At 36.0% G+C, this 12,226-nt stretch overlaps 1 protein-coding gene across 4 annotated transcripts; it reads right to left on the reverse strand.

Annotated features, from left to right (window-relative positions):
* Positions 1-5,514: 5,514 nt before the first annotated feature.
* On the reverse strand, positions 5,515-12,226 carry LOC133788700 (nonsense-mediated mRNA decay factor SMG7). 4 transcript variants are annotated; one of them, XM_062226272.1, is made up of 9 exons: positions 12,007-12,226; positions 11,347-11,396; positions 10,997-11,053; positions 10,189-10,794; positions 9,973-10,095; positions 9,129-9,361; positions 7,050-8,938; positions 6,820-6,955; positions 5,515-6,126 (listed from the first exon to the last, which is right to left on the reverse strand). In XM_062226272.1, the coding sequence occupies exons 3-7, from the start codon at positions 11,042-11,044 to the stop codon at positions 7,072-7,074; spliced, it is 2,877 nt and encodes a 958-aa protein (XP_062082256.1). In that variant the 5' UTR covers positions 11,045-11,053; positions 11,347-11,396; positions 12,007-12,226; the 3' UTR covers positions 5,515-6,126; positions 6,820-6,955; positions 7,050-7,071. The 4 variants fall into 4 exon arrangements, with proteins under 4 accessions (XP_062082256.1, XP_062082254.1, XP_062082257.1 ...); XM_062226270.1 differs by having other exon boundaries at positions 10,997-11,107; XM_062226273.1 differs by lacking the exon at positions 11,347-11,396.

Raw genomic sequence — 12,226 nt, forward strand, 5'->3', positions numbered from 1 at the left:
TTTAATACTAACCAAACCCAAAACCACTTCCCGGGACCAATCCCGCACTCTCGGGACCTCTAAAACCTTAAAACAACACCCCGGAGGCATCCCCCGAACCCCCGGAGCTAAGACCTAAAATTCCCAAAAAAACTATCCTGAAAAATTGCCTTGTGCCGCGGCACCACATCCTTGTGCCGCGGCACCCATCAGACAGAAGCTCCCTTGCCGCGGCACACAAAAACCCTGCCGCGGCACACCTTCGCAGACCCAGAATTCTGGGTTTTTCCTGCAATTTTCCCCGAGCTTTAACCTCTCCAAATCACCCCAAACCAAAACCTAAACCCCAAAACTCAAATCCAAACCTCATATGAACAATCTAACACCCCATAAACACTAGAATCAAATCCAAAACATCAACACACACAAGATCCACTCCTTTGATTTCAAATTCAACAACCCAAACCAAAACCCATGAAAATCTTAACTCAAGCATTAAATTCCTCAACCAACACAGAAAACAAACTTAAATAAGCAAAAGATCCTTACCTCAAGAGTAGAATCCACCCTAAAAGTTCCTTGATCTCCTCCTAAGCTTCCCACTTCAACCCCCTTCAACACCTCTTCTTCTTTCTTCTTCTTGCCCTAGCCTTTCTCTCCTCTTCTTTTCCTTCTCTTCTAATTTTATCAAAACCACAAGTGAACCCAAATACTCCAAACCGTATACCCCATATACCCAGCTGAAACTTGCCTATTTGCCTTGCCAAAAGACCAAATTACCCCTTCTTACTAATCCTTCTAAGCTAAACCTTCAAGGGTACTTAAGTCTTTACACTATCATTTCAATTCTACCACTTTCTATCTTAAAACTTGTTACTCACAGCAGTTACAAATGGTTACCAAAATACCAATAACTAATCACTCATTCTCAACTCAACTTATAAGATTCCCGAAGTACCCCTAGGCTCCTCCCGAGCCGGGTACAACATCCCGTTGTGACTTTAGACTAATTGGCTCACTAGGACCGTCTCGGTGCGTGCATCCTGATAATAACATCACACTCACATTGCACGATCACATAATACAATTATCACAGTCGTGCTCTAAAATGGCCAAATTACAATCATGCTCATTCTAAGACAATCAGGTCTACATGCATACTAATTCACATAGTCATGCATCTAAAATAATCAAATAGTTATATAACGTGCAATAAGTCATAATCATGCATAGAACTCATTAAAGACACACACAGAATTCCATTATGCCCTCCTAGCACACTACTCCAGGCCTTTAAGCCTTAACACTGAATTTGGGTCGTTACAGTCCCTAACTCCAAGCTTTAGCCCAATCTCTCCCTGAGTTATAGCTCCAGAAGATCCTCAAGAAATGAAGAGGAATGGCCAACCGAGTGAAAGAAAGGGGTTAGCTCTAGGTGTTCTGTTTTTCTTTCTTTCCTCCTTCTTTTCCTTTTGTATCTTTCCTTTCTTTCTTTCAGCTTCCCATGGTTTCTAAACTTTCCACTAAGTGTATAAAGGCAGAGTAATGCTTATCCTTGATTTTTAAACAAAATGACCCATTTGCCCTCCCATAATTCCTAAGCCTTTAAATCAACCTAGGAGCATTTTGGTCATTTGCTCCCAATTCCCGCTAATTCCTCGGATGTCTCTAATATTTACCGCTTACTTCCCAATACCTAACTAATCACCAATTATATTCCTCAATATAAAATAGACTCCAATACATTTCCTAAATTCCCAGAAATACCCGCCCCGAGCCGGGTATAAATCCCCGTCGTGACTTTTTCGCTAAACCGTTCACTAGGATCGCCTCGAATCACAAGCTATAAATATATCCACATAATAATGTGGTCTCAACAATTTATCACAGATATTTACATTTATGCCCTCAACGGGCCAATATTATGAATATGCCCTTATAACCTAATCAGGGCCTACATGCATACTAATACACATAGTCATGCATCACAGATATCCAAATAATCATATAAACATGCTTTTAATCATTTAAATCACATATAATCCAGTTATGCCCTCCCGGCACACTAATCAAGGCCCTTAAGCCTTATTAATAAATTTGGGTCGTTACATTATTTACTTTTTATTCAAGGTTTATTGTCGTTTTTGCATCTACTCGCAGTTGGCCAAAATTGTGGTCATCAACTTAGTTCATTGTAAATGATATTTCAGTAAACTAATATTAATTACTGAAATGAAATCTCTATCATTTAACACATTGAACCAAACTAAAAGGATACCATCATTTCACTTCTTCATCAGAAGCTATAGATGTTCATATCTATGATTAACACTCCCACTCAATTATACTACCGAGTTCCCAAGATTTAAGTATGGGCTAGTCCGTAGGGTAAGCTGGTAACGACCAAGTCAAAGAACTCAAATAATACAATCAGTTAGAATACTAACCACTCAGAATTGAGATTGAATTGACATATGATCAACTATATGATATGACTAGAATAGATAATAAAAGTATGTTTACTTATCCTATCAACTGTCAATATCGATCCAGTCCGATGTAACAAATACATCCGATCTTATCTACTTTGCTAATGTTTTGGAAATAACATAATACTGTAATGTGTAAGTAGATTATATCGTAGATTGACAAATCAGTGTAAATCATGTGCACTGACTAATCTTATGACTAACTTATATTTGAACATATAATCATATTTATATTTTACTGTGATTACGTCATTATAAATATGATTAGCTATATACTCGGGATTTAATAGAAGTTTATATTAAACAAATAATCATGAAAATAAAACATGTGAGCAAAGTGATTGACCGAGTCAAAAAATGATTTATATTCTTTTATTGATAATAAATGAGATTACAAATAAATTGAATTTTAATTAGGGCATAAAACCCCACACGTGTCACTGTTTTTTAAATTAGTAAGTCTCAATTTTAATAAATGTAATTGGCTAGACTAAACTGTCATATATGTAATATTTGAGTATATATTTTGGGTGTACATATCATTACTCCTCAAAGAATAACTTAGTTCATTTAGCAATATTTTAGGAGTTTTGAGAGAAAAAATAATTAAATGAGTTTAAAAAAAATCATCATGTTTTAATGAATCTCAAAAATTTACTTACAATCTTGGAAGGAAAAAAAATCTTAGTTTTGGCCTAAAAAAACTAATACAAATTATGAAGTTCTTTCCATTTAGGGCAAATATAACTTTAGTCCATATATTTGACCTAAATGCAAGATGGATTATTATATTTTATTAAATAATAATTTAGACTCCGTATTTTATAAAATATATCAAAATAATATACTTTATTCAATTTTAGTCAAATAATTTTTAATATGATTAAAATACTCTTAAATTTTTTAATTAATGAAATAATTAAAAAATTATATATTAAAATAGAAAATAAATTAAATTGATTTTAAATAAAAAAAATTTTAAAAATGTAATACTTAACTAAACAAATCTAAAATAAAACTTAAAACTAACAAGAAAAATCAAAACCCTAAACGTTTTGTCTTCTTTATTCTTCTTCTTCTTGCCTCCTCCATATTTTTCTTTATGCAGGTATGTTCATCGTGGGATGGAGAAGAGATATGACGGGAAGAAGCTGGAAATGGAGGAGCGACCTGGTGTGAGCTGGGGCTGAGATGGTGGTGCGACGGGAAGAGGCAAGGTTCGAGTGGATGAGGCGACCTGATGTGGCTAGAGTGGCTGGGTTGTGACGGATCTGGCATGCTTCGCGTGGATAAGGTGATGAAAGGAGGCAGAGATATGATGAGGTGACAGGAGGAGGCAGAAATCTGGTAGTTACAAAGCTTGGACGAAGCTTAGACGACTATAGAGATCCGACAGGAGGAGGCAGAGAACGGCAATAAGGAAGGCGACCGGCATCACGGCAATGGAGCTTGAGTGGGTTTTGTTTTTAACAATTTTTTTGTGATGATTATACATGTGTTTGTGTTTGTTGAAGACTTTCCCATGTTATATTAGAATTTTTTATTTGAATCTTACAAATCTAAATGCTCTCTGTCTCTCCCTGCTTAATTTTGGAAGATTTTTAGCATTTGTGGGTTTTATTTAATCATATATAGAGCTATGGTTTTGAGTTCATTTCTGGGTTGTTGAATGTATTTTCGGGTTTTGAGTGAGAGACGGCTACTATTGGGGCAGGACAATACTGTCGACACGGTAGGGTGGCTGGATTGGGGAGTTAGAGCTAGGAAGATGGCTGGATCTATGATTTGACTGGGTTCTGTTAGATTATATGGATTGAGAATTAAGTTTGATTGATTTATGATTTTTCAATGTTCTTTTTTTGTTTAAAGAAATCTGGGCTGTGAATAAATATGGGTCAAGAGAGAGAATTTTAAATTTAAGTTGGGATGAATTTTGTTCATGTTTTTAAGTTTATGGTTTAAATTTAGGTTTTAAGATTAGTGTCTACTGTTCATTTTGATTTTTGTTATTTATTATAATTATTTTAACGTTTAAATTAATTAAAATATGATTTAAAAAAAAATATTATATTAATTTTTAATTTACTAAATTAATTAATTTTAAAAATATGGGTATTTTAGTAAAATAATTTGACCACATTTTGGCTCAAAGTTTTGTTTTGATCTGAATTGTACGAGTACAAAATCCTATTACATATTCAGTCAAAATAAAGGACCAAAGTGGTATTTTCCAAACTATCTATGTTGAACCAATTCCAAATTTAATCCAGGTATTTGCATCAAGATCCATGAGGATCATGAAAGAGGGAGTGAGGATCGATTTCAAAATTCATCACCACTCACAACCCAGATATGTTGCTCTTTGCAGCTCAAAACCCACCATCCAGAACCACTACCCTTGCAACCCATAATCGACGAGTTGTCACCCTTTCGTAGCCTAGATTCGCCACCCCTCCAAGCTCAGAATCCCCCATCCTTGCAACTCAGATTTGCCGACTCTCCAAGACCAAAACTCCTCCACGTCATTGTAGCCCAGAACCACTCTCCTAATACATAACCCTCAGTCTTGTAGGCTGAGAATTGTTGCCAATTCAAGCCTAGGACTGTCGCCCTTTTACCCCTCAAAGTTACCACTCTTTGTCATGATCTTCCTCTTGATTTCTCTTCCCCATCTGTAGTAGTTGAACAAATCTAAAGAAAAACTTTTAATTATTATTTATTTATTGTTTCTTGAGATTTCGACTTTGAATAGATTTTATAATTTGTTTTTATATATTTTTTTAATTCTTTTTAGATTACTGACACAGCCAAAATAATCATACTTTTACCATCAAAATATTTGAATTAGTACATAAATATAATAATTGATAAATTTTCAAAGGTCATTAGTTCTGGAGCTGCATCTTGACTTATTTTAAAAAAGCTTGATGAGATAAAGATTAAGATTTACATTTAAATTTAGTTTTGAAGGCACTGACTAATCAGTTATTTTTAAGTGAGCATAACAATTTCATATTTAGAAAATAATATGCACCACAAGTGTATATTTTGAAAATGATAAAACTCGTTTGTGATCTCCAATCAATTTTGAAGTCAAAAACAGAAAAAGAAAAAAAAAACAAATTTAGTGCAATGTTTTAACACGCTATTTCACAAGTTCGATTGAAACTCGACTTGATTAACCGTCACTAATTATTTAGCTTAAAAACAAAGACAACAAGTCTTAAACTGGGAGACCACAACGACCATATATATATACCACGACACGAATATACTCTAACACCAAATATACCATTTTTCAGTGTCATTATCACAATCTGCTATTTATCCCATTTCTAAACACCAAGTACCATTTCCATTAACCAAGTCCAACTCAGCTTCCCCAAAGCTTTCTGCCACAAACCTCAGGTTAGCCTAACCATTATCAGCTGCCACCTGAGGTAACACTGATTCAAGAGTTTAATGGGAATGGTGAGTATGCCATTTTTATTCCACCAAATTGCACAAGACAACAGCCCCAAAACCAACGGATGATGTTACTATTAAACACGTTTAATTCACCCCAGATAACCAGATAATGCATATATTAGGAGCTTCGCATCATGATTCAGATCTCTGTATTTCTCATCCCTCCGAGAGCAGGAAAGCTCAACGAAATCTGTACGCAAAAACATCAACGCAGAAGACAGTGTGACTATATTAGCGTAAAAACCAAATACAATTATTATTTGAATGCAATCCACGTTAAAAGATTTTATTATTAGACAGGCTGTAGCAAAATCTCAAATCAATACTCAATAGCTGTCGATTCTCACCCACCTTGTATTGAGTTAGTTAATACTAAACCCCACTAAAGAAAATATCAGATACGACTATAAGATCAATCAAATGATAAAATATGCAAGCAATAGAAAACTAAAGCAGGAGGTCGTGTATGCTGATGGGCCTAGAAATATTGTTTCTAATATGAACATAGACATCAGAAGCACTTCAGATATGCAACCAGAAAATATAATTACAAGAGTTAAATTAAATTGAAGAGAACAAGAATTAAGGTAATGTTACCCGGGAAAATACCCACGTATTTCAATCATTTTTTGAAGTATAACCGGTACATCACAATTTTAAACAGAAACACTTATTGATACAGTTGTACTGAGGCAACAAAAGATGCCGATAAAATAATGTATTCTTAGAGGATAATTTCTATACTTGAAGGTTTCCGTTGAGCAATAAACTTGTAACATATTATTTCCACCAACTAGGCAGCATGCAAAACAAACATAACCATAACATGTTGAAATATACGAGTATTTAAGAAGGGGCAAAAATTGGCAAAAGCAAGATTAACCTGTGTACTAGCAACTTCCTGCAAGAAGCCAAGGCCACCAAGGCTCCATCAACTTCAACACTGATAAGGCTTCAAATTTGGAGTTTAAAATTGGCAGCAAAAGGATGCAGTAATTACCAGAACAATTCTCAGGACCCTGACAATAATCACAGGATTGGTCAGGGCAATTGCACAATGTAACTGATAAGATCAACAGACATCAGAATACTACAGAAAAAACAAGATCTCACCATTTATACTCCTGTATTGACATCACACAAAGTAACGACCAGTCCAGCCAGACTGTCCTTGATATTGCTCGGGCGGTGGATTGAAGTGCTGATTCCCATTAGTGGCTTGCTGTTGCTGTAACTGCAGCTGCTGTTCATGTTGTAATTTAAGACTGTCAAGCATTGAGTAATCTTGCCACCCATTTTGCTTATCTGATTGGAATGGCATGGTTGGAACCTGCTTCCCAGGGAATGGGAAGTTCATAGTTCCAGGCAAGCCATTGCCAATAGAGACAGAATGTGGGTTTGAATGTGATGGATAATTAATTGAATTATTGAGGCCAGAACTTTTTGTGGACAAGGGCACCTGATATCCATCCAACCAACTATAATCATCCAGCATGGGGCTTTCACTTGCCAGATCAGAACCAGAAACAGATTCATTTACTTGTTTAGGAAGAACACGGCTAAAACCGGGAGGGGGGCCAAGGTGTCTGCTCGGACGACTTACAGGATTTTTTCGTGAACCAGTGGATGTAGCAGATGTCTTTACAGCAAAACTATTTGCGATTGCTCCAGAAGATGCAATGACATCATGCATGGATGGGACGAAAGTATCTGGAGCTGCTTTTGTGTGATTGTAAAAAGCACCACCATTAGAAACATTGAAAGACTGTTGAACTGGAACTGAAGGCATAGGAGGATGATTTTCTTGAATTTCAGATTTTACTAAATGCCCATTCCCCGTGAACCTCAAACCATTTAAGCTGTTAGCAAGAAAGGCTTCTTCTCCCATCATCCATTTTGATACATAAGGTTGAACTGGTTGAAAATGCTGGGGAACAGGAGGAGCTGAAATGGAGCTGCCACTGAAGGCCATATCACCTGCAGAAGCATTCTGACTAGGCTTCAGACCCTCATAGGTTGCTGCCCAATTAGAATCAACAGCTTCAGATCGCTTCTCAGCCACTATTGGCTTGAAGACAATCACTTCATCCTCCTCATCTCCTTCTATAAGAAGCTGCCGATTTGTCTGTGCAATTGCCATATTTGTTGCTTTGTCAGCAGCTTGATTTTCTTGTCCTGGATTATCTTTATTCGGAATGCCTGAAAATGCATGTGCCATGTTATCCAACATTTCAGGATCAGCACCAATAACAAACTTCTTTATCCTTGAATCGAAACTGATCGCTTTTTTATCAACCCTGACAATGCCAGCAAGAGCCTTGCCTGCTGCAAAGGTCCTTTTCACACGGGCCTTTTTTTCCTTCTGACCATCACTTCCAAACGAATGTTTTCTGGAAAAATCTAAAAGGGTTTGAGCAGGAATAAGTGGCACATAACCTCTCAACTCAAAGTCCTCCCACAAAGCCAACCGGTTTTCTGTATTTCCCTCTTCATACTTACTCATGTTATTAAAGCAAGTCTCATCTTCGTCATCATCTATGGAAACTGAACCAGATGACATGAGCTTATTCAAAAATGAAATAAAGAGGTTCCAAAATTTTGATCTAACAGCACCATGTTTCTCGTCCACGTCATTACCAGCTGCAACATCTGGACAGCAAGCTAACCATTCAGCAAAAACTAGAATGCCAGGTAAGAGGAAACTTGAAGAAGGATCGTGCAGCTGCACACATCTTTCCATTATGTGGCTCATCAACTCAAAAACAGCAATGCATGCATTCTTTAAGAGTAGATTCCGTTGTAGAATTTCTGCATATGTCTGGCCCTCAGATTCTCTATTCACATTGTGAACTGTGAATATAAGAATGGCCACAAGCCTAACCACAATAAGTCCACTCTCAACAGCATCAGCGCCAAAAATAAGCTCCTCTTCTGGTCCAGATGACAGAAACTTACGCAAGCCACCGCTCACCAAAGAGAGCACTTCAGCAAAAGTTTCCAAGCTAAAGGGGAGAAAAAAAACAAAGGATCAAAACAATAAGATAGTTTTACAAGCAACAGAACCAAATAGTTTTACAAGCAACAGAACCAAATAGTTTTACAAGCAACAGAACCAGAATTTTTCACTGAGTATCAGGTTAAAAGTTTTAACAATGAAAACCAAAGTATAACTCTAAGTTCACAGGAAATTACCTTGTGCGAGTAAAAAGAATGCCATTTAGACGTACAAACCGGACACAAAATGATTTATAGCTCTCTTGACTACTAGATACTCCTTCCTTGACAAGTTTAGTTTCAGCATTTGTATCTTTGGATACATGCTTTCCCTCCCCTTTCCCTCTAGCTTTGCCAGACAATTTTGCAGGGGAATCCTTGCCCCCTCGTGCAACAGCATCCCCAGAGAGTTGAGAATAACTATGACGGTTCTGGAAAAAAAAAAAAGCATGTCAATCTCACAAAGACAAACATTATGCAACAAAAAGTGAAGAACTTGATTGTAAGATATCAAAAGGTATAAGCATTCAGCAAATTATTCAAATGAACGCTGAATAAATAGAGGCCTAGTTCATTATAAATGTCTACATTGAGAAGATGCAAATCAACTTATTTCGAATAGAATTACCATATCATCCAATTTGTAAAATGAAAAACCAACGTCTGTAATTCATAAATACTTGCAAATTCTACGAGACTGGAAATTTTTTTCCTTAAAAGTATAACTGGTATATGCTCAAATAAACCTAGAATTGAATTTAATATTTTGACCATGCATTTGAAGCTACTAAATATACATTTCCTTGGCTAAACCAATGACTGGCTGTTTCTCTATAAAAAAAACAGGAAATAAATATATTTAAGATTAATGATAGCACCATGAACAATTGCTAATTACACTTGACCAAACAACATAGCCTGATATAAAGCAGTAAGCAGCTGATTCTCAAAACCAACAAGCTAAATGATTATACCAACATTTCCAATTGTTAAGTACTATGATTGCAGTTGACGTGATGATATGGAAAATAGCATTTTATACCTTTTCAAATGCAACAATTAAGTTTTCTCTCGCAGTTGAGAAGGGACTATCCACTGCCAGACTACGAAAATACCGATAAACAGCCACCAATTCATCACCCGAATAAGAAGCCAAAATAGCAAGCTGGAGTAATAAGAGGTTTAGTCAGGCATAAATATAAATCACAATAAGCCATCCAACTTCAGAGATAAAAAAAGTAAAAACAAAAGTAAGAACCTGATGATGTGGATTCCCACTAGATGGCAAAAGAGAAGCAGCTTGCATATAGTAACTCGAAGCTGCGGTGAACTCTCGAGTCTTTGAGTCACCTTCTCCATACAATCCTTTGTAACGTGCAAGGTCACCCAAGTATATCAAACTACGATGACAGGATATCAAACCTTTCTTTACTTCAGCAGATTTTTTCCCATCTTTCTCCGTAAAGCTTTGGTTATCTGAATCCTCAGAGAAATAACCCAGGGAAAGCCCATACTTTGCTCTGATTTTCACAATTAAATCATGGTAAAAACCACTGGCTTCCGAAAGAAAAGTCTTAAACTGCAGCCTTATTTTTGTCAATCGATCAGGTCGCGCGGGGCCCTTCACATTTTGAGAAGAGTTTGAACCAGAAGAAGAAAGAGCAGCATTGAAATGTGCTCTTAGCTCCTCAATTCTCTTGTAATGCAACTGCCACAAGGCGTATTCAATATTGTGCTGCTCAGAAAAAGCATGGTCTTCAAGAATTATTGCCTCATAATTCTCCCGTATCTGCTGCCATGCATTTGGGTCTGATGGAATTCGAGCCTGGGCTGACCTCCGACGCTTATTCTCCAACTCATTTATCTGTAAGAAAAATCACTTGTGAGTATAAAAATGATTCCTGGCATCACTAAATAGTAATGTAAAGGTAAGAGAAATTCTGTCAAACAAAGAATATAATACTAACTTTGCCCAAATTACAATAGCTTTAACATATAAATCAAGAACAAGCAATCAAGAAAAAACTCAACATCAATCTCACTTGTAATTTATAGAAAGCAAATACCTTATCATACAGCTGCTGAGCACGCTCCCTTGAAGAAGGAGCAGACATTTTATCTACCTGTATTATCATCATCCATCAAATATCTCTGACAAACTTTCAAAAGCACTAAATCTGGAGAAAAATCACAACAGCATCATCAACTGAATGACGTTTCAAATAACATGACAGGAGAACAAACCATTTAAGAAAAATAAAGGAATACAAAAATTAAATAAACAAATAAAGCAATCCAAATCCCATAGCAAATTAATAATTATTACAAAAACATTTACACAGAAAAGCATTCTGGCTTTGTCCGCTTCTCACTTAGCATTACGAAATCCATCACAAGATTAAAAATAATTACAAACCTAGCCAGTGTTCCAAGTTAACAATGTCTCCATATGTACAACCTTCAAACCTGAACCCGAAAAATAAAAACCTTAGTTTCCCTGATAAATCTTTTTCCTAATACTAAAAACACCCATTCATATTTCCACTATTTAGCAGAACTTCAAATCTCGTACATATTAATCAAGAAAGATATTATGAATATCAATTTCTATTCAAGCCACTGTAGTAATCACAATAGATATCAAAACCCAGAAAATTCCTACCAATTATAAACAAGCAACCCAAGTTCCTTTAACGTAACAAAGACCAACCAATCATGTAATACTCGGTAATTTGTATCAGTCCGATAGAAATAAGAAAAACAATATAGGCATCATATTCGTATATTTATTTATGCATACATAAAAAAAAAAAAAAGCCGAGAAGCCCAAAAACACGAAGAGAAATCCCATTGAACTGACAATAACATCTGTGTACGGGACAAATTTATACACAAAAATGAGCATATTCGAGTAAATAGGATGAAAAGGAAAACAATCGGAACAATATCAGATCCAACAACATCAAACCGATAGCTCAATTAGATTCAATTAACCCCAAATTCTCCAAAGGTAGAACACGCACAAAAAAAAAACCCAAAATGGAAAAGAAGAAAATTACAAGAAAAGTAAACGCACCTTTTGCCCTTATCAGATCTACAACGCTGGTGGTTGAATTAGAACATCCAAATGCGATTTCCGGAAAAAGAAAAATAAAGAAAGAAAGCGAGAGAGAAGAATGGTTTGGGTTAGGGTTCGGTTTTGTGCGAGAGAGATTTTCTAGTGTCTGTGGTTCCTCCTCTTTTCTTTTTTTATTATGTATTCTCTAATGCTTTTGTTTTGGGTCCTAACAGGATGA

Source organism: Humulus lupulus, chromosome 7 (assembly GCF_963169125.1).
Source record: "Humulus lupulus chromosome 7, drHumLupu1.1, whole genome shotgun sequence".
In the NCBI taxonomy this organism is placed as follows: domain Eukaryota; kingdom Viridiplantae; phylum Streptophyta; class Magnoliopsida; order Rosales; family Cannabaceae; genus Humulus; species Humulus lupulus.